The 20,457-nt window shown below is 38.4% G+C and overlaps 1 protein-coding gene and 1 pseudogene across 2 annotated transcripts in view; one reads left to right on the forward strand and one right to left on the reverse strand.

The window, feature by feature from the left end:
• The first annotated feature begins 720 nt into the window (after positions 1–720).
• The window catches only part of HSD17B4 (hydroxysteroid 17-beta dehydrogenase 4), a 91,641-nt gene continuing 71,904 nt past the window's right edge, over positions 721–20,457 (forward strand). For both annotated transcript variants that reach the window (XR_009539554.1, XM_060143470.1), the window contains exons 1-6: positions 721–902; positions 5,196–5,249; positions 15,850–15,957; positions 17,864–17,923; positions 19,435–19,456; positions 19,563–19,609. Coding sequence is in view for 1 of the 2 variants with exons in the window: in XM_060143470.1 (XP_059999453.1) it covers positions 845–902; positions 5,196–5,249; positions 15,850–15,957; positions 17,864–17,923; positions 19,435–19,456; positions 19,563–19,609 (349 nt within the window). In the remaining variant the exon portion in view is untranslated. The remainder of the gene's footprint in view (positions 903–5,195; positions 5,250–15,849; positions 15,958–17,863; positions 17,924–19,434; positions 19,457–19,562; positions 19,610–20,457) is intronic.
• On the reverse strand, positions 6,297–6,668 carry LOC132518190 (transcription and mRNA export factor ENY2-like; annotated as a pseudogene).

Genomic DNA, 20,457 nt, shown 5'->3' on the forward strand with positions numbered 1-20,457 from the left:
TCCAGTCTCAGCATAGGTTTCATGATTGGCTGTGCGAATCTGAGCGGAACCTCCCTGGGTGTCGGCGCCTGGCTAGGACTTTAGTGAGGGTCCATTGGTAACAGTTCCATTTGGGAGGTCAGCCTGGGGGCCCAGGACTCTGCGTCTTTCCAGATGGTTTCCAAGAGGTCCAAGGATTACGTTCTAAGAAATCCTTTTTACCCCTTGCTATATATATATATATATTTTTCCTGCGGTACGCGGGCCTCTCACTGTTGCGGCCTCTCGCGTTGTGGAGCACAGGCTCCGGACGCGCAGGCTCAGGGGCCATGGCTCACGGGCCCAGCCTTTCCGCAGCATGTGGGATCTTTCCGGACCGGGGCACGAACCCGTGTTCCCTGAATCGGCAGGCGGACTCTCAACCACCGCGCCACCAGGGAAGCCCACCCCTTGCTATTTCTGAAAGCTACTTAAGAATAGGGGCTGCATCCTCGCCTAAATCCAGAAAACTCTTGTTGAGTGAATGACAAAACGATGGATGAAAGTATGAATGAAGTTAGGGGAGTCAATCATTTTACTACACAGGTCCCAGCAGCTCCCATTACTTCCGGCCGCAGAACTGGCCCTTTCAAGCCAAGCCTCTTGGGCAGGCTCTCGCCGCGACTGGAGGCATGCTGGACTACATTTCCCAGAGTTCCAAGGGATCGCTGCGCAGGCGCACTTGTAAAACTACGGCGTTTCTCTCCTCCGCAGAAACTGGCAGGTCATTGCCGTCCTGACCCAGCCTTTCCTCCTGTCCTCCTTGTCCCGCAGTCTGAACTCCAGTAGTTCTGCTAGTGTATGTGTGTCGCTGCAGGCTGGACTTATGGCCGTGCCGTTGAGGTTCGACGGGCGGGTGGTACTGGTCACCGGCGCGGGGGGAGGTGAGTACGCGAAGGCTAGAGGGCCGGCGTCCTCCAGCTCGCTCTCGTGCTGGGAGTCCCCCTTTTTTGGTCTGGAATCCGCACGCAGCCGTAGTTGCGATCTCAGCATCTGGGCTGCGGGCAGCGGTGGCGGGGCGGCTTGGGGAGCGAGCGACTGGACTCGGTGGGGTTGAGGGTGGGAGGACGGACAACGATTGTTCTCCGGGCGCCTAATCGGCTGAGGATGGAGAGGAGGGGCTGGCCAGCCTTGAGTGGGGAGCCAGAAACTCCTGGTGCAGCCCACTTCTCCACCCCCCCCCAACCCTGTGGGAGCTTCTCAAGGCTTCAGGTCTTGAGAGGAGAGAGGCCGGGCTCGGCTGCGGGTTGCAAAACTAGGTAAAATTCATCCCGACGCCCGTCTGTGCGTATCGATTGCGACTCTTCCTGTTAATAGACTCCCTAGGCCTCTGTCAGGTGTTTTAAACGTGGCTGAAAAGCCGTCTGGGGGCTGGAATCACCCCCGCAGGAGTAGAAATGTCAGCCCCTTGCCTTTGAAAAGTCAGTCATCTTTCCCTCTGTCGGATGATTTTAAGTTCTTGAGAGGGCCTTCTTTAAAAAAAGGCATCTGATAAGAGTCCTCCGTTTTGGACTTCGTGTGTTTATCAAGCGGATTGCAAACTCCAATGCCTGCAGGACTCAGGCAGGTGATAGAGGAATAAAATAAGAGTGGGGTGGGGGCAGTAGGAACTGGAGAGCAGAGGCCTTTCTGAAGTGGACCAGATCTTCCTGTATTTCAGAAGCCAAGTGGAGATTGGTTATGTGAAATAACCCTATTTTTATTTCTATTTATTTATTTGTTTATGGCTGCATCAGGTCCTTGTTGCGGTGCGCGGACCTCTCTTTGCGGTGGCTTCTCTTGTCGCAGAGCCGGGCTCTAGGCGCTTAGGCTTAGTTGCTCCACGGCATGTGGGATCTTCCCGGACCAGGGCTTGAACCCGTGTCCCCTGCATTGGCAGGTGGATTCTTAACCACTGCACCACCAGGGAAGTCCCAAAGTAACCCTATTTTTAAAGGACAAAATTTAAGACAAACCACTCATACCCACACGGATGCTTTGCAGTGAGGTTTTACACTATTTCCCACCTGTCCATGATCTCTGTAATCTCCAAGTGCAGGGACCTTGACCTTATGGGCCTTTGATTACCCACTGGTAGTGCCTTATACCTAAAATGGACTTAATGCAGAATTAATTTGAATTATATATTAAAAGTCACAAACAGTGGAATTCTGACAGTTAATTCATACGTATTTTCATGTCTCCATTTATAAAATGGATTCGCATGCTTCCTTTCAGAAAATATCTTTAGTATTAATTGGTGGCCAAATGTTTTATATCCATAGCTATATTTATTCTAAAATGATTATGTTTTGGGGAAAACATTTTGTTTACACTTTGCTTTTGATGGAAATAATTAAGTAATGCACTCATGTTTTAAACCTCTTTTGACAGTGAGTGATTCACAGTATGAAATACATTTTATACCAAGACCTGGTATACACACACACACACACACACTATATTTGAAACAAGCTCATGACACGGTACATAGTAAATGCAGTGCACTTTGAACTTTTCTATTCTTTTTCATTAAGTAAATGCAGATTACAACCCACTAAGTTGATTTTGTGAAGTATTAATGGGTTGTGACTAGACAGTTCTGAATTTAGCACCTCCTGTTCACGAACTGATTCATATTTTAAAGAGCCTGGATTATGATACAATTACTAGCCATTAGATTTGAATACTGATCTGGGGCAGATATAATTTTGTGGTAAAGTTGAGACTGTCATTAGGTCTACAGTGGGCCATCATTATGAAAGAGAGATTGAGATCTAATTCCAGTCCTATCATGAAGACTGTTGTCCTTGAGGTCTTGGGGTTCTCATTTAAGGATACATATCTGTAGAATTGAGGCACTGCTAAACATCCCAGGAGGGTGTCCGTGAATGCCTGCCAGGCCTGTGTCTGGGAATTAGTCTGACTCCAACCCATGCATGTTCTAGAGATGAATAGAAATATCTTTGCACTATTCAGGTGCTGTTGTTTAGCTTGGAATATTGAATAGTTTAATGGGAGACCTGGAAGGAGAGGTTTAGAATTGTCTAGGATTAAGGTAAACAATTTTGCCATGATGGGTGGGATAATGGGAATTCGTATTTATTAGCTGATTGTAGTAGTTGCTGGGGATGTAGTTGTGAGAGTGGTGGAGGTGGGCCATGGAAGAAGGGAGTCTGGCCATTGTGAATTTGAGATGGTTATAAAATAGCAAGCTGTAGATCTGGAGATGGTGAAGTGAGAAGTGTGTGAGTAGTTGGAGATTCTGGAGTCAGGAGAGGTTTCGAAGTCATTTGACTTCCTTTGATTGGTAAAGCTAGAAGGTGAAATAGTCCAGGAAGCTAATCTCAGAGGCTCTGTCAACTTGAAGCAGAGAAAAGTCTAACCCACTGAAGAGAGCACTGAACAAGCACTGTGAGAAAAGAATCAACTGATATTAGACAATGCTAAAGAAGTTAAGGTCTGAAGAGAAATGGGGAAGAGAGGACAGTTGACAATGAACTTAGGTGTGGGAGAAAGTTAAGACAGGGTTTAAAAGAGGATTAAGAGAAAATAGAGGCTCTTGGCTTTAACTTTTTGTGCGTTTTGACTGTAAAGATGTGCTGGGCATTGTGGGACATGTAAAAGAATGACATAATCTCAACCTACAAGGACTTTCTAGTTTACTTGGGGAGACAGACTAAGACACATAAAGTATTTAAATAATGTTTATGTAAGCACAGATACAAAAACATGGGAGGACACTTAGCGAACCTGTTAATGGACGAGTGGTGTTACAGGGAAACAGGGAGGAGAATGTCACTTTTAACTTTATATACAGATTTGTGTACAGTTTGCATGGGCCTTTATGGTAAAAGTAGATTACTTACATATCTTTTCAGAGTATTGTATAGCTTGGTTTTGAGATAATTCTCTGATTAACTTAGATCAATCTGTACTAGAGACATACCCCATTTCTTTCATCTGATGATTTTCCACTTTGTTACCATTTTTTTTTTTTTTTGCGTTCTGGTTATGAGTATTTGATTTCTCTGAAAACCTCATGTTTAGAGCAAGTGCTTTAGCCTAGATCTGATAAAATATGAGGAGACTGGAGTTATTATATTGAGTGGGTTCTCTCTCATCCATTCAGAGTGGATTACATTTTAAAATAAATTATTTGGTGATCTTTTAGTTTTGGAAAACTTTATAGTTTGGGTTCTTTTTAGAAGAGCCTGATAATTTAGCCATCTCAATATTTGTTTACTTGTTTATCAATTCAAATTAAATTTACCAATTAAATTTATCAATTACATTTTAAAAAACGTGTGCATGTTAAAATGATTTAAACAATACAGAAGTAAGCTTTCCACCCCTTGTTGCTAGTTACACAATTCTGTTCCCCAGAGGTAACCACTAATTGCCAGTCTCTTATTATAGACTTCCTGAGATATTCTCTGCCTATAAAATTTATATAGGCATGTATCCATTTTTGGATGTATAAATTTACACCTCATACCTTTGAGTCTGAATTAAATATTTCCTGTGTTTGGTGATTATGTAGTCAAGGTTCAGAGCAGGATATAGAAACCACTAGATAATTTGAAACAGGAAAGGACTTAATTTAGGCAGTTGGGTTTTAGGCAATTCCTCTTGGAATTCCTTGTGGAACAGTATAAAACTGGTCCATTAGTGGAGCCACTACCTCTGAGGCTACCATTGGAACTGCCACAGCCCAAATAGCCACTGGCCCCAGGGATCTACAGAATGGAAGCTGCCATCCAGAAATTAGCGAGCTAGATCTAGAAGCTGCCACTATATCTGCTTAATACCTAGGAAGCCTCAAGAAATCAGCTTCTTAACCAACAGTAACATCCAAAAGTCACAGTAAGGTGGCTTCTGCCTCATTTCCTCCTCCCACATTTCATGCAAATGCGTTTAATGGTGGAACCCAATTCACATCTAGCATCCATCCTAGAAGCTAGGTAGAATGATAGGAAATGGTAGGTAGAATAGGTGGAAAATACAGTGTTAAGCTTTCCAACCCCTGAAAGTAGAAGTAGGTGAAGTAGAGGCTGAGAGTACCAATGAAGGCTCTACCCTTGTAATGTAATTAATTGTTCACCAGTTACTTTGCAATAGGGATTGAGTTGAGTGGACCAGAAAAATTATGCTAACATTTGCTCAACCTTCTGATTTTTTTCTTTTGTTTTCAATAGGATTGGGCCGAGCCTATGCCCTGGCTTTTGCAGAAAGAGGTGCATCAGTTGTTGGTAAGTTGATATATTTTTCTTTTCATTCAGTAGCTAGGAACTAAAATACACAGGTCACAGGTTCGAGCCCATGTCTTCACAAGCCAGAGGCCTTTGTATTCACATCAAATAATTTGTCAAGGTCAAATTTCATCACTAATATTTTCTTCTGCCAACAAAATTTTTTTCCCTGTTGCGGCTAACTTTGTAACTTAGTTTTTAAAGTAAACTAGTTTCATAGAATTTGCAACTTAATAGAACTGAGAGAGATGAGCCGACATTCATTATATAAAAGGAAATTCTTGAATTTGGTATATTGTGGGCTGTAATTTTTCGATGTAGAAGACTGGTGCAAGATGAATCCTTGTAAGTGTAAATATATTGATAAGGTAAGAAATAAGTGCATTTTCATAACTAAATGTTTGGAATCGGGGAATCCAAAGTATTTTTTTTTTAATCTCTTTCATAAAAATTTTTTAAATGGAAGCTTTTATAACAGTTAAAAATTTTTTTAATTAAAGGGGCACTTGCATGAGTTTTATTGTGGGGGGATCAGTTGGAAGATGGTGTATTGAGGAATACACCAAAAGTGGGAGGTTTTAGTAATCTCAGTGGTTTGCCTGATGTACTTGGCAGTTGGTATGGACATAGGAGTGGATTTGTGTACAGCCAAGTCTTAGTGAGGAATATCTAAATGAGTGCCGGGTAGGTACGTAGGGCAGATGTATGGCCCAATACTTATTAATATCTTTCCTGGGCTAAAATTGTTGGCCCACATTGACCTCCCAATCCCAGTTTTCCTACATCTTATCAGGGAATACAGAGAGACAAATTTCTCCCAATTTGTTTACAGAGATGTGTAATAAAATACTGAACAAGCAGCCAGGTTTTCTAAACAAAGAAGACCTAAGCAGGATATTGGATATACTTTTCTTCCTCAGCATGTATCTTTTTTTTTTTTTTCATTCATGAGATATTTATTAAAATAACACATTTAGGGAAAAAAATCAATACAATTGTATACATCATTACTGAAAACTGTATACCATCATACAAAAAAGGATTTTATTTTGGGAAATCAATTCCTAATTTATGGCAGATTTTACTTTCAGAAATAAAACCACAAAACAACACAATCTAATTCAGTCTTAAAGGCTGGCATGCTGAGCAAGGAATGTTCTTATTCTTTGTAGGAGCTCTTTCTTTACACCGTCAGGTACGAGGGCCCTGCCTTTTGGTGTGATTTCAGCCACCAAGTCATCAACAGCAACGTGTTTTAGTCCTTTTTCTTTAATTACCTTTACAGTGTGCCTTCAACTGATCCTTCCAGCCACGTTCAATTAATTTAGCTCTCAGCAACTCCTTGAGGCGTTCTCGTTCTCCAGTTTCTATCAACTTTTGGTTAGTTGCTGCTCTCTGCGCATCTTTGTTCATCTTGCTAACCACACTCTTCGGCTGTTCAGACCTAGCATATATCTTTATGGAAGGGACACAGAGACTTTGGATATTCCTTGTTTAAGGTCATAGCCATTCTCTGTTAATCCAATCTACTTCTTGGGGCAAGGACAAATTTTGATATTGTGGTATTTGGTCAGGGGGTGTATAGTTCAGGCCTTTTTTGCCAGATTTTCCCCAAAATATTTCATGTCAGGACCTAAAGGCACATGTTGTAACTTTTTTTTTCTTTAAAAAAATATATTGCTATTTATTTATTAATACTTACAACTTTTTATTTATTTACATCTTTTCCACTCAGTTCCGTAAGTGCAAGTATCTCATTTTATCTTTTGTATCTCCTAAGGGACCTAGAATATTGCCTTTTGTAAAGAAGGGACTTTGTTCATTCGTTCCTTTATTGTTTGATGTAGCCCTTTTTGGGGGGTGGGGTGGGCTGGGGAGTGGTTGGTGTGTCTTTGAGATTGGTTGAATAAATTCCTGCTGTTTTTGTTGTGACTAACTTATAATCTTAGTTTATAAACTTGTTTTGTAAAACCTTTTGCAGCAATATGTGTTTATGTGGATCAGTTTTCCTGTATTTATTTATTACCTTTGAATTTGTTGAACTCAGATTGGAGTTTTTCAGTTCTAAAAGGTAAACAGGGACAGTGTATCTGTTTATTTTGTCATTGCCTCAGGGATGGTATTGCAGCAAGTGCTTGTGAAAGTCCCAAAAGGCAGAAAATTAGTGTTTTGGGAAAAATATTTGCCAAACTTGGCTGGAGAGCCAGATTTAGTTTAGTTTAGTTTATGTGAAAATGTAGAACTTTTCACTGATATTTTCTACCACTTTTTAGCCTGTGACCTAGCTGTGAACTTTCTAGGCTACCAATGGGTTTTGTTCTTCCCTAACCACCACTACCCTCTGCTTTAACTTTTTTAAAACACAGATGCCCCGAGTCCAGGTTTTATCATGTGCACTAACATTTCTCCTGTGTTAATTTTGTTCTGCTCAGCATATTTTTACCTGAGTAAGCAAAAAATAGTAAAGAGGAGTAAGCAAACCTAGGATTTATAACATCGGAGTATCTTGTTTGTGGAAAAATTACTAATCAGTTAATCCTATGACTAGCTCAGAGGCCAGTAAGAAGCAAGACCTTAAGAAATGGAGTACCTTGTTTCTCATATAAGTCAACTTTTGCTAGGTTATGCTGAGTTAACAGACAAATCTCAATGGTTTATAATAATAAAGGATAATTTCAGGACTTTCCTGGTGGTGCAGAGGTTAAGAATCCACCTGCCAATGCAGGGGTCACAGGTTCGAGCCCTGGTCCGGGAAGATCCCACATGCCGCGGAGCAACTGAGCCTGTGTGCCACAACTACTGAGCCTACGCTCTAGAGCCCATGAGCCGCAACTACTGAGCCCGTGTGCCGCAACTACTGAAGCCCACATGCCTAGAGCCCATGCTCCGCAACAAGAGAAGCCACTGCAATGAGAAGCCCACGCACCGCAACGAAGAGTAGCCCCCGCTCGCCACAACTAGAGAAAGCCCACTCACAGGAGGGAAGACCCAACACAGCCAAAAATAAGAATAAATAAATAAAATAAATTTATTAAAAAAAAAAAGGGTAATTTCATACCTACCTGACCTTTCAGCTTCTGGGCAGCTGTGTCTCTGCTTTATGTGTCTTACTAATTTCAGGATCCCAGCTGAAGGAGCAACTTTCATCATGGCTGTTCTTCCGGCAGAGGGAAAATAAAAATGGATCCCCTTGGTGTCTCATAAAGCTTCTGTTTAGTAGTGGCATGTCACTTCTACTCACCTTTCATTGGCCAAAGGAAATCACCTGGCCAAGCGCAAAGTTAAGGGTATCACTTAAGATACTCTCTTCATGTAAATATGATTGCTGTGTTTTATATTTCATAATATAAAGCATTATGGGAGATTTAAATCTGGATATAAGAACTGCTAAGCCTTTGGCTGATAATTACAACAAGGGACATTTGGTTTCGTACACATTACATCTTTCAAGAAATGTTTGCACATATCTGAAGGAAATGTTGGGAATGGAATAGGTTTGAGGTTTCCTCAGTAGGTAAGCTGTATCGAGTTCTCTGAATATTAAGTTTTGTCTTGAGGGCGTGAACACAAAGAATATCGAAGTGTTCCAGCAAGGAGAACCTCTTTTTTGGACAGTAAGAAAGGCAGAATGCTTTCTATTCTTGAACTGGAGGAGTAGCACTTTTGGGTAATTGAAACTGCAATCTTTTGAAGTAAGATTGACATGATTTCTTTTCTGTACTGCAGTTGCATAATAACTGGTAAAGATGAGTTACAAGTTCCTGTGGTCTGATGCCAGAGCCTGTGTTTTTAACGGCTGTGTGATCCTGACAGCCAGAAGGTGAACTGTAGTGGGGAAAGTGAATTGTCTTTGAAGTTAGGTCAGGCTATAAATCCTGTTTCTGCTGTCTAATTACATGACCTCTCTGAATATTAGTAGCCACCTTACCTAATAACTTCCAGGATTATGATGGGGATTAAATGACATCAAGAATTAAAACCTTTTGTAAAGGGGGTAAAAAGCCAATAATAGTGACTGTGTGCTGGGCACTGTGCTCAAGATTATGTCAAAGTGAGCTTAGGGGGCATCCCAGGCTGGAGTGAAGTTATCTAGGGGAACAGAGTGAGAGATGAGAGATCACAGGAGGTCAGGTCATATAGGACCATTTAGTTCAGAGTAAGGACTGGCTTTTACCCTGATTGAGATGGGAAGCCTTTGGAGAGTGTGGAGGAGCAACATGACCTCATTTAAGGTTTAAATGGCTCATTCTGAGTGCTGTGTGAGGAGTAGGTTCTAGGGGAGCAAGAGTGGAAGTGGAGAAGTATGTTGGGCATATTAGAGTTTATTATCCTATTAAGTCTTCTTGTCCACACTTGTAATTTTTCATTAAAAAAAAGAAGTGGAAGCAGAGAGATCTGTCAAGTTATCGCAATAATCTGCATCAGAGATGGGGGTGATTCAGACAGGTGGTAGGGATGGAGGTGGTGCAAAGAAGTTAAATTCTGGAAATATTTTGAAGGTCGGTATGGCAGGATTTGCTTATTTGCCGATGTGGGTTGAAAGGGAGAGAGAAGGATAAAGCGGTGGTTTACTGAGATAGGAAAGACTGGAGGAGGGCCGGATTCGCAGAGAGGGGACATTCCCAGTAGACTTTCAGATGGGGATAGTAGGTAGGCAGTGGGACATAGGACTCTGTAGTAGGGGGGACAGGTTGAAGCTATATAGATGTATTTTCAGTTTCTAGGTGGTATTCAAAGCCAGGAGACTGGATTAGATTACCCGGGTGGTGAGTGCAGATAAACAGGAGATGGGGTCCCAGGACTGAACTCTGGAGGGGACTCAGTCTTTCATTTTCAGCTTCTTCTCCCTTTAAGGAGACCTTTGATGCCTTCTTGTTGTTGAGACAGATTAAGTCCCTTAAATTAAAGGGACCTAATTTAAGACGTTGCTTTCTAAACTATCACAACATTTTGGAGGCCTTCAAATATTTAGATACATTTATGGCCATTCTGGAAAAGACTCTGATGAACTAGGGTGATTGTGTCTTTCTACCAAACAGTGAAAATAGTATGGCAGCTCTGTGTTTTCCACCTTTTCTTTGGCTGTCAAGAAGCTTAAGGGTAAACCTGGCACTGTCCGCAAATAGAGTAACTACCATTAGCATATGCTTTGAGTAGGCTTCTCTTTCTCTGATGTAACGTTTTCTTAATTTTTCCATTTTTTAATAGTCCTTGCACATTTTTAAGGGCACCTTAAATACTTTTTGGTAGCAGTCAGGACATGAACAGAATACAGGAAGAAATCCCCATTGGGCCCACAGCTCTAAAATCAATGAAATGATTCTTAATGCTATTGTTTGCTCTTGGAAACTTTATCAAAATAAGAGGAAAGGCATCAAGCATAGAAAACAGAAATGTCTGGAAGAACATCCAAGAGATGGTTAATAGCAGTTACCTCTGGGATAAGACAAGGATTAAAAAGACTTTTTGAATCTGCGGGGTTTGAATTTCTTGAAAGCATTAAAAAAAAAAAGTAAATAACCTCTCCAAAAAATAAGTACACTTGTAGTACAATATTGCCCGTGTCATATATATATATATATATATATATTTTTTTTTTGCGGTATGTGGGCCTCTCACTGTTGTGGCCTCTCCCGTTGCGGAGCACAGGCTCCGGATGCGCAGGCTCAGCGGCCGTGGCTCACGGGTCCAGCCACTCCGCGGCATGTGGGATCTTCCTGGACCGGGGCACGAACCTGTGTCCCCTGCATGGGCAGGCGGACTTTCAACCACTGCGCCACCGGGGAAGTCCCCGTGTCATCTTTTTATATGTTTCTCAGATTACTCATTGTAAAGGATGTCACAGAATCAATACATATGAAAGCTATTTTGATTTTGTAGCTTTGGAAGCACGATTTTACTTTGGAAATAAAAGTCTTTTATAGATATGTCATTGGTAGTGGATATGACTCCGCTGGTGTCAAACCCTTGGATTGAATAAATATATGAATGTGAATATGTGTAAGCACAGTTATAAAGCACTCTTTAAATACAAAGCATTATAACATTATTACTCTTGATAATTAAGTGGCAAGTTAGAAACTGCTATATAAGCAATTTCCCTCACTGAGCTACAGCAAAAAGGACGAACTACTTGTAGTAAAGTGAAGCAGTAAAGTGAGGGCAGACTTTAAGGGATCTTGAAAGTTAGGCAGTGTTCCACTGCAGATTTTGAGCAAGGGGATGACTTAGTATAAAGGCTGCCTTTGGGCCATTACCCAGCAACAGTCTGCTGATTGCCTGGAAAGATTAAGATTGGAGGCAGAAGACCACCGGGAAGGCAACTGTAGTAATCTGGGCATGAAATTATAGAATAGGAAAGAAATGGCAGTAAACGATTCTTCGAAAAAACTGGTAACTCCTCAGTGCACAAACTACCTTGCGAGCTCAAAGCACCTAGCACAGTGCTGGATACAGAGTGGGAACAGAGTGAACATTTGAAGAATCATAATGAAATTGATGTCAAGCCTTGATGGCTAGTGACATGTGCTGTTCAGAAACGGGAGGAAGGAAAGAGTACCTGGGAAATATCTCACCCAGCAAAGTGATGTTGAGAAGGTGGGACAGTTTGAGGAAGATGATAATCAGTTTGATTTGCATTTTTTTTTTTTTCTGTCAAACTAAAAGTGACATTTATTCCCTCAGCTGGTTTAGCAGCCCTGATATCAGGAGACCCAAAGCATGTTTCTTGCTCTAGTTTTTGGAGCCAATAGTCAGGGCTGAAGGATAGCAAGAATGAACAAGAAAACCAACTTCTGAGAGCAAAGTCCTGTACACAAATAGGATTACTAAAGACAAATCCAGATTTCTCAATCTGGTTTATGTAACAAAACACTGAAAAACAATGTACGTAATGCTCATCAAATAATATCAGTGCTCCAGTGTTAACTCTGTTTCTCTTTCAACATTTCAATAAAGGAACTTATGATTTGCAACACATATGATATAGAATTAAAATCTTTTATAAGGGACACGTACACATCTGTAAGAAAGAAAAGCACCCCAAATGAAATGTGATTTAAGCAGGCAAAACAATAAGTATAAATGACCAATAAGCCCATGAAAATAATGTTACCTTACTAGTGCTCAAAGAAATGTAAATTAAAATAATGAGCTACAACTTGTAATCATTTAATTGTTATACTGAAAAGAATGATGTCCAGTGTTGGGAGGATATGGGGAAACAGGCATTGTCACAAACATGGTTCTGTTTTCAGGCTTCGATAGCTGATAACTTGGTACTTTGTATTTAGGTATCCATTTACCTATTAGTAGAGTACTTTTACAGGCTCCAAGTGTGTTTTAGAATTCTCTGGATTCTTATATCCCTGCTCTAGTGGTTAGCATATTGCAGGTATTTAGTAAAATCTTGGGGTGGATTTTTAGTAAAAAACCTTATGTAGTCTTTAATAGACTATCCAAGTCATTGATTTATTTAAAATGACAGAAATAGGAAAAAGATTTTACATCTTAAAAAAACCCAAAACTCTTCAGAGCTATAAACTGGATTTTATATGGAGGATTTACAAATATATCACTTTTGGGGATATTTTGATGGTTTTAGCTGAGAAGACTCTGTCCTTAACTATCATAATCTTAACCATTTTTACTCCCTATTTTAAAGCTATTTGTTTGACTGGGGTGCCTGATTTACTGTTCCTTCTGTATTCTCCCCAAGCACATGTGATTTATTTTATTTTATTTTTTTAGTGGAAATAATTGGGATAAAAGAAACTTGTTTACAGCATTAGAGGAGCAGAATGGTATTGTGGTAGGTCAAGGTTCTAGTCTGAATTTTGCCATTTCATACAGCCTTGGAGCCTGGACAAGCTTTGGAGCCTGGAACAAGTTACATAACCTTTCCTCAACTTTCCTGTTCTGTGAAAATAGGAACAACTGTTTCTGCCAAACTCCTAAAAAGATGTATGGAGATCAAATGAAGCAATGTATATAGATGGGTCTTTGAAAATGCAAAGTATATACGTACCAGTATAAGGCGGTAATGGTATTTTAAAATATTATTGTGATTAGAATTTTAGTGATATATTTAAGCGGAACAGTGTCACATAGTGTGGATACATTTCTCTTTGTATACAATCTGTTAACACTGTTGCTATCCAAGCCCTTCAGTGTGTAACCAGTGCTTTTCTACTTAAGCCTGTAATCCCTGTGATTTAGCTCTGGTGATAGCAGGATAACTGAGTGGGGTCAGTGTTAAGTTTGTACTCTCTAAGGTAGAGACTTGTCTTGAATAAATCTATTCTGAAACTGTTTCACTACACATCATTGATCTCAATAATTATTTATCCAGTCTTCAGTTCTTAACCTTTGACTGCACTTAGTTGCACTTTGAACAGTTTCCACTTGGGGGTAGTGTTTCATTTCACAATTGAACAATTCTTTCTTAAGTATGGCCTTTGCCAGTTTGCTCTTGAACTTTCCCTTGCTTAGTTAAAAAGGGTCTTAAAAGACTGTTAGCAGCATGTTTTAAAATCTTGATTTTTTAAAATTGTTTCCTGTCATTTGAGTAATTGTACAGAAATGAATAATTAAGAGGAATTTAGTCTTGAGAATCTTAACACTTTTTTTTTTAATGTCTGAGGGATAACGTAAGCCTTTTCCCCATTATTTTGTGTCTTTGCGGCATTTTTTATTTACAGTAAGGCTGTTAAGACTATATTGTTAGAAAAAATATATCCCAGTCCACATTTGGAAAAACTCATTTCCTTTAAGCGTAAAAGCACATTAGGCGAGCTTTGCTCGGTATCATCCCTGTATCTCCCTTTACCACGCAACCCCACTTGCAGCCCTCACCCCAGCCCCCCCAAAAGAGAACCATTCTTGAAAAGAAAAATAAAATCTTGTGGGCTTTCTTTTTTCCCCAGTTATGGTAATTATCAATTTGGTAATATTAAGAGACTTTAAAGTTTAGTATATACCTCTATGCCATTTATTAATTAGTAATTTTTAAATTCCGCACAGTATGTGCAATAACCCTACAAAAATGATCACTTTGCAATGCAAATTAATCCTTTGTCCCAGGTATTTGTTTTAAATTCTGTTTTTTCCAAGTTATTTGGCATTGATCTATATATCTTTTCATTTGTTTTTGCATGTTATTTTGTAAATAATTAAATTATTGTATAAATTACCTTTGTTATATTATTTAGTTATGTTGACTTTTATAAACTTTATGATGCAATTAGTGCATTAGTGTAGTTACCACATACTTAACTTTCAGATTATAAACTCTGAGGATAGGCACCATTCTTATACATCTGTAGATTTCCTTGCAAATAGTAAATGTGCAATTAATGTTTGTATCTATATAATTGGATATAGGGAGATGTTATGTGGTAAGCGTGGTCAGTTGTTAAACATATAAATTACATATATGGTATAAATTAGTGACTGAACACATATTAGTTGTATATGTAATTTTTGACCTCTTTTTTTGGTAGACCATGACACACTATGTTTTATAAAAATTCACGTGTGCTTCTCCAAGAGTTTAATACTGTGCTTGTTCTTTATCACCATTCCTGTAAACAAACTCTTTCTTGACATGGAGAAGATATTTCACATTGTGTATTTGACCTTTCTTTGTTTCTTTTTTTTTTTAATTATGGTAAGAACATTTAATATGAACATTTAACAAATTTTTAAGTGTACAATACAGTATTATGAACTACAAGCACTATGTTGTATGACAGATAAGATCTCTAGAACTTATTCATCTTGCATTATTGAAACTTTATGCCCACCGATTAGCAACTCCCCATTTTCTCCTCCCCCTAACCTCTGCAGCCACCATTCTATTCTCTGATTCTATGAGTTTGACTATTTTACGTACTTTGATGTAAGTGGAATCATGCAGCATTTGGCCTTCTGTGACTGGGTTACCATATTATCTGCAAGGCTCATCCATGTCGTTACATATTGCAAAATTTCCTTCTTTTTTTAAAGGCTGAATAATAGTACATTGTATTTATGTACCACATTTTCATTATCCATTTTTATCTGTCAGTTGATATTTAGATTATTTCTACATCTTGGCTGTTGTGAATAGTGCTGCATTGAACATTTGGAGTACTGTTATCTCTTTGGTTCCTGATTTCAATTCTTTTTGAATAAATACCTGGAAGTGGGATTGCTGGATCGTGTGGCAGTTCTATTTTTACTCTTTTGAAGAATGTCCATACTGTTTTCCTGTGTATTTAATCTTAAAAGTGATCTTTAGGTTTTTTTCTTTTCTTTCTTTTTGCTAAAAGTGGGTTGAATCATGGTCTTTTTCTTTCCAAAAAAGGAGAAGCATTGCACAGTTAAAAATTTCATGACATGAACCTGTGTTTAAATATTTTTGCTGCTTCATATCTGTATTTAAAAACAAAGAGGCATGTTTTGAAAGTACGTATCTCACGGTGTGTTCAGTAAGATGGGAATATGGTAATAGGGAATTAGGAAGATGACTGAAGAAATATACTAATAATATAATTTCAGTTCCAACTCATATTTTTAAGGTCTAGAACTGAATTCTTATTTGTTTATTTTTCCATTGCAGTGAATGATCTAGGAGGGGACTTCAAGGGAGTTGGTAAAGGCTCCTTAGCTGCTGATAAGGTTGTTGAAGAAATAAGAAGGAAAGGTGGAAAAGCAGTGGCCAACTATGGTACAGTATTTGAGAGAACTATACCGCTTCTTTTTTATTTCCTCAACTAATGCTGTTTCTCATGTTAATAATTATTGAGCAAATATCTTGGCATTCTAGTATAATTATGAGATTAGATTTTATCTAAGTCTGCCAAAGATGTTTAGTGATGTATTTTTTAAACTTTTGATGTAGATTATTTTATGAGTCTAACTTTTATTCAGTTGTTTATTTAATATTTTTAATAATGAGCACATGATATAATCAGTACATTACTGTAGATGTGAATATGAATATGCTCTCTTCTTAAAAGACCTGTCTTAGCTAAAAGGTCTTATGTATTTCTTCAGAGTTCTTCTTTTTAAAATTGCTTTAAAAAAAAATTTCTTTAAGTAATATAGTGTAAGAAGTGAAGTGGCCCCCTTCTGTACCCAGCCTTCATATTCCATTCTGCACAGGTAATCATTGCTGTATGTAACTTTCTTATCTTTATGAAAATGTAAGAGTCAAAGTTAGGCATTAAAAATAAAGAAAAAATAACAACAGCAAATACAACCTTTATGTTTGATGTATTGATTCTAATAGTATTTGTAAGGAATCTTCTTGAGTAGATTTACTTTAAAAAGATAGTGCTTACTGACTTTTCTGAAAATTAGATTGTTTTTATGGGCCAGGGAGAAAATTAGATTGCCAATGACTTTATTCTGAAATTTTAGAGGAAAGGAAATAGGATATGATTTGTTTTGAGAGTTCAAGGGAATAATGAGACAGACATTTAAGTTTTCAACTTAAAAAAAATTTCTGGGGTTTTAAAACCTATTTTGTAAAGATAAAGATTTCGGATTCTCTTCCCTGCCCCTCACTTTTGATATTCAACCTGTATCAATCAGGATTCAGTCAAGAAAACAGAAGCCCCTCTCGGTTTTCCAAGTGTGAAGGGTTTTATACAATGAATTAGAGACTTGCCATTGGAAGGTCTGGGCAGGTGCATGTCAGGGAAACTGTCGATGACCGTCTCAGCCTGTGGCAGGTGGCTTTCAAGAGTTCACCTAGATGTGCTGTCAGTCTCACATCTGCAGCCTGCTCACAAGATTGCCTGAATTTACAGTCTCCTCCTACTTTTTCTCCCTTTAAGCGAGTATCTCTTTTTGGCAGATCTAACTCAGGACATTATGGGTTCCAGGGAAGGGACTTGGCTCCCCCTGTGATTGCAGAGGAAGTAGAAAGAGGCAGTGGTGATGTTGAGTTGACAGCGGACCATTTGACACACAGCTCTGGGGATACGAGCCCTTCTCCTGGGCTGATTAGCAGAAAATAACAAATCCATAATATTTCATTGAGCTTTACTTTTTGTAGTTAGTATTACAAAAACAGTAGGTTTGTTTTCCAAATGTAGTGATGCAGAATTGAACATGCTTTTTCAAATTAAACACGCTCCTCCTTCCCTCTCTCTCAAAGTCTCATTTGCATCCTTAAGGGGAAGTGCTTATGTGGCTATTTAAAATTCAATAGAAATGAAATAAAATAGAATATTCCATTTGTCATACTAGCCACATTCCAGGCCACATTTCAGTAGCCACATGTGGTTCGTGGTTACCGTATTAGTGCAGAAATAGGGCATTTCCATCTTCACAGAAAGTTCTATTGGACCGTGGTATCTTGTATATTATTTGTCAAATACTTCTCATTTACCCTCTCTCCTTTTTTTTTTTTTGTAGGTTAAAGGATTGTCTTAGGGACTAAATTTCTTTTGTAACATGTATCATTTATATTTTAGTTTGTCACGTGCCTGCAATATGTATGTATTTTCCTTGGAAACAGGTTCTGTTGAATGAATAGTATCTGTCATGTGCTGTGAGCCACAGAATTTAGAAGTCATTTGTAAGGGATATTACTGAAGTTTTGTCCTAATTTCCCTTTCCCTCAGATTCAGTGGAAGCAGGAGAGAAGGTTGTGAAGACAGCACTGGATGCTTTTGGAAGAATAGGTAATGTTTCTTTGCATTTATGGTACTAACAGATCAGCTTCTACCTTTCTAATGAAATATTTTTTATTTCCCTTTTGTTTATTAAAAACCCGTTTATGGTAATCAAATTTTTAGATTTGTTTTAAATTTTAATTTTTTTTTTTTTTTTTTTTTTTGCGGTACGCGGGCCTCTCACTGTTGTGGCCTCTCCCATTGTGGAGCACAGGCTCCGGACGCGCAGGCTCAGCGGCCATGGCTCACGGGCCCAGCCGCTCCACGGCATGTGGGATCTTCCCAGACCGGGGCATGAACCTGTGTCCCCTGCATCGGCAGGCGGACTCTCAACCACTGTGCCACCAGGGAAGCCCCCAATTTTTTTTTTTTACATACCCTAATCTTATTCCACAAAGGGCTTGAGGTGACAGTTTTTATGCATGTATGTGTTGAGTTTGTTTTATATTTTTTTTGTACTTTAAGAACCTTTAAAAAAACTTGTAAAAAAAAAAACTTGTAAGTATTTTCTAAGTTTCCTTTTTATAATAATTTAATCATACCCCAAATATATTTAGAAAATAAAAAATAAATCAGTATTTTGGCAATAGAGGACCCAGTGGAATATTTTAGATAATTATAATGATTCAGATTAAAATGATTCAGTATCTTGCAAATTAATTAAGATGAATTATATAAAATAAAAATCTTCATCTTTAAGAAGCATTTCAAATATATTGTTTAATTTTCCTGACTTAGTCCCATACATTGTTAGTAAAAGTTTATTGAATTACTAGAGGGAAACTATTGCAGATAAGCCCAACATGTTTATAATCTGAAAAATGTTAATTTTTGTAGTTTGAATGTGTCCCCCCCCCTTTTTTTTGGTCTAGCGTATATATGTTTCTAGCTATATTTGGTTGAGCTTATGAGAGACGTGTTCACATAGTGTCTGACACAGGGATAGCGACCACAAAGTTTTGAAGTCATAAGGTGAAAATAGCCGCAAGATAGTGGTTGAACCTTAAGAAGTAATCCCTTTTTTTTTATAGTGAGAATGCAATTATGTATTAAGATAAGCCATCAGTTTCTAACTCTAATGGTTTCCTTTCTGGGCTTTTGACTTTTGAGTGGCAAGGAAAAATCTTTTAAACTTTTAATTTTCCCAGTGAATTTTGAAGTTAATTGAGGGATGCCTTACGATTACCACTGAGTTCTAAGAACCTAAGAGTTGTGTGACTGCTAATTCTGTAAATAAGCTCACAGAATTTTGGCAGAAGGTAGAGGTGGAAACATTTAGGTATGTAGACTTGAGAGGAAAGCACTGATATAATGGGGTATTTATTGTACTTTTGTGAACCAGATTTTGTTTTGCTATAGGTATAAAATTTTGTTCTGCTAGCACTTGTTACCTATTATATCTACTTTTCCATTAGCGGGGGGGAGGCAGGGAACACTTTTGAAAGAAATGTGAGTTGTAAGCAAAGGCAAATTAATATGCTTGCTTTTATATTTGTGACTTGAATATTTTTATATTGTAGATGTTGTGATCAACAATGCTGGGTGAGTATTTCTTTTTAAATTTCCAATAAAGTTATGTACATGCAAACTTTTTTTTTTTTTAAGTTTTGACTTTCTCTTCTCAACATATGTAATATCAATTTTTTAGAATTTTGAGGGACCGTTCCTTTGGTAGAATAAGTGATGAAGACTGGGGTAAGTTATTTTAAATATATGTTCTCTGGAACATACTTATCCATTTAGCCTTCTAATATTTGATACATTTATACACTTAAGGAAAAACTTGCTTCTACCTATTTTTGCTTCTGCTAATATAAGTGATGAATAAGCTTTAAAACTGAAAATGAACAGTTGGCAGAAAAGGCTTTTGTGACTTTCGTCCGTTTCCCTTTTTCTCTTTGAGAGATTGTCAGCATTTTCTTGCAGTATTAGCTGTTTCTAACAGCCTTTTGCATGCTTGTCTGGCTGTATGATTCTTATTTCAAGAGCAAGAGCAGGCTATGGAAGAGAGTCTGAGGCACTAAAAATGATGGAGATCGGAGAAGTGGGTGGGAAAAACCTAGACATAATTTTGAAACTTCTAATAAGTAGGAAAAATTTCCATTAGGAATGTCATGTTGGAAAGATTGAGTTTAGATGATGAACAATCACAGTTATAAAATTTTTTTATCCTGTTTGCTCTTTTTTGCCCTTACTTTCACTGGCTATCAGAACTAAAACAAGCATTGGTGGCTGAGATGGTGGCAGGCATGGTAACTGAGATGAATTACATCATTGTTTATAGAGTGTGTTTCTGGGAAATATTGCCAGAAGTTCTTTTGGAAGAAGCAAGATATCTTTCTGACTTAGAAGTAAGCAAAGACAGGCTTTTAGTTTCCAATTCCCTTATAATAACTGAAGAAAAAAAGGAGCTGAGAAAGATAGAATTTGTTGGCAGAGGAGACTTAAGCTGGTGCTTTGCTTTGAGCTCTCATGGGGCTGGGGTGTGTCCTCTTCTGGTTTCATCAGAGTAAGATTAAATCTAGAGTTGTTTGTTTATCTGA

Source organism: Lagenorhynchus albirostris, chromosome 3 (genome assembly GCF_949774975.1).
Source record: "Lagenorhynchus albirostris chromosome 3, mLagAlb1.1, whole genome shotgun sequence".
Classification (NCBI taxonomy): Eukaryota; Metazoa; Chordata; class Mammalia; order Artiodactyla; family Delphinidae; genus Lagenorhynchus; species Lagenorhynchus albirostris.